We start from the raw sequence: 802 nt of genomic DNA on the forward strand, positions 1-802 counted from the left end.
GGGGCAGTGCACTTCATAGCAAGCAGTCGGTCATTCTGCTGATTGTTCCACCATTTGGTCGATTTGCATATTAGGATTTTATCATATAGGATATCACATACACTAATCATAATATAACATACATTTGTCATTTTATCAAATAATAGTTATAGTTTTAGACAAAATCAATACCTGTCTAAAGCTTCAGCCACCAGGGGAGTCAGAACAATGTCAATAGTTCCTTTGACCTCAACTATGGCTGTTGTCCTGGTCTGAGTGATGGGCTGATCCAGGGTCCACTCTTCCTTTACTGTTTCATCATCTGTGCTGTCAACGGCTCTCTTTTCCAAAGGAGTATATGGTGTTCTGTACAATGTAACCAGCAAAGTACATATTACAAAGACTATGAAAAATAGCAGGAGTTGGAGCTTCCTTAAGATGAGTGACTCCTGCCGAAACCGGTTTGGCTCAGTGGATAGAGCGTCGGCCTGTGGACTGAAAGGTCCCAGGTTCGATTCCGGTCAAGGGCATGTACCTTGGTTGCGGGCACATCCCCAGTAGGAGATGTGCAGGAGGCAGCTGATCGATGTTTCTCTCTCATCGATGTTTCTAACTCTCTGTCTCTCTCCCTTCCTCTCTGATAAAAATCAATAAAATATATTTTAAAAAAAAGATGAGTGACTGCTTAAACCTACATTTATTTCAACTGAAAATTTCATGGGACTAGACTAGACATTTCATCTCCCAAATACTTTTCAAAGACAGAACATTGAGGTCTAAAGTAAAAACTGATCAAAGATGGTTAATATATCAAGTGTGTGTG

The 802-nt window shown here is 40.4% G+C and overlaps 1 protein-coding gene across 10 annotated transcripts in view; it reads right to left on the reverse strand.

The window, feature by feature from the left end:
• The window catches only part of KIAA1109 (KIAA1109 ortholog), a 157,701-nt gene that overhangs the window by 91,544 nt on the left and 65,355 nt on the right, over positions 1-802 (reverse strand). For all 10 annotated transcript variants that reach the window (XM_014539037.1, XM_014539038.1, XM_014539039.1 and 7 more), the window contains one exon: positions 172-345. In XM_014539037.1, coding sequence (XP_014394523.1) covers positions 172-345 — 174 coding nt within the window. The remainder of the gene's footprint in view (positions 1-171; positions 346-802) is intronic.

This window comes from Myotis brandtii, unplaced genomic scaffold (genome assembly GCF_000412655.1).
Source record: "Myotis brandtii unplaced genomic scaffold, ASM41265v1 scaffold208, whole genome shotgun sequence".
NCBI classification, from domain to species: Eukaryota; Metazoa; Chordata; class Mammalia; order Chiroptera; family Vespertilionidae; genus Myotis; species Myotis brandtii.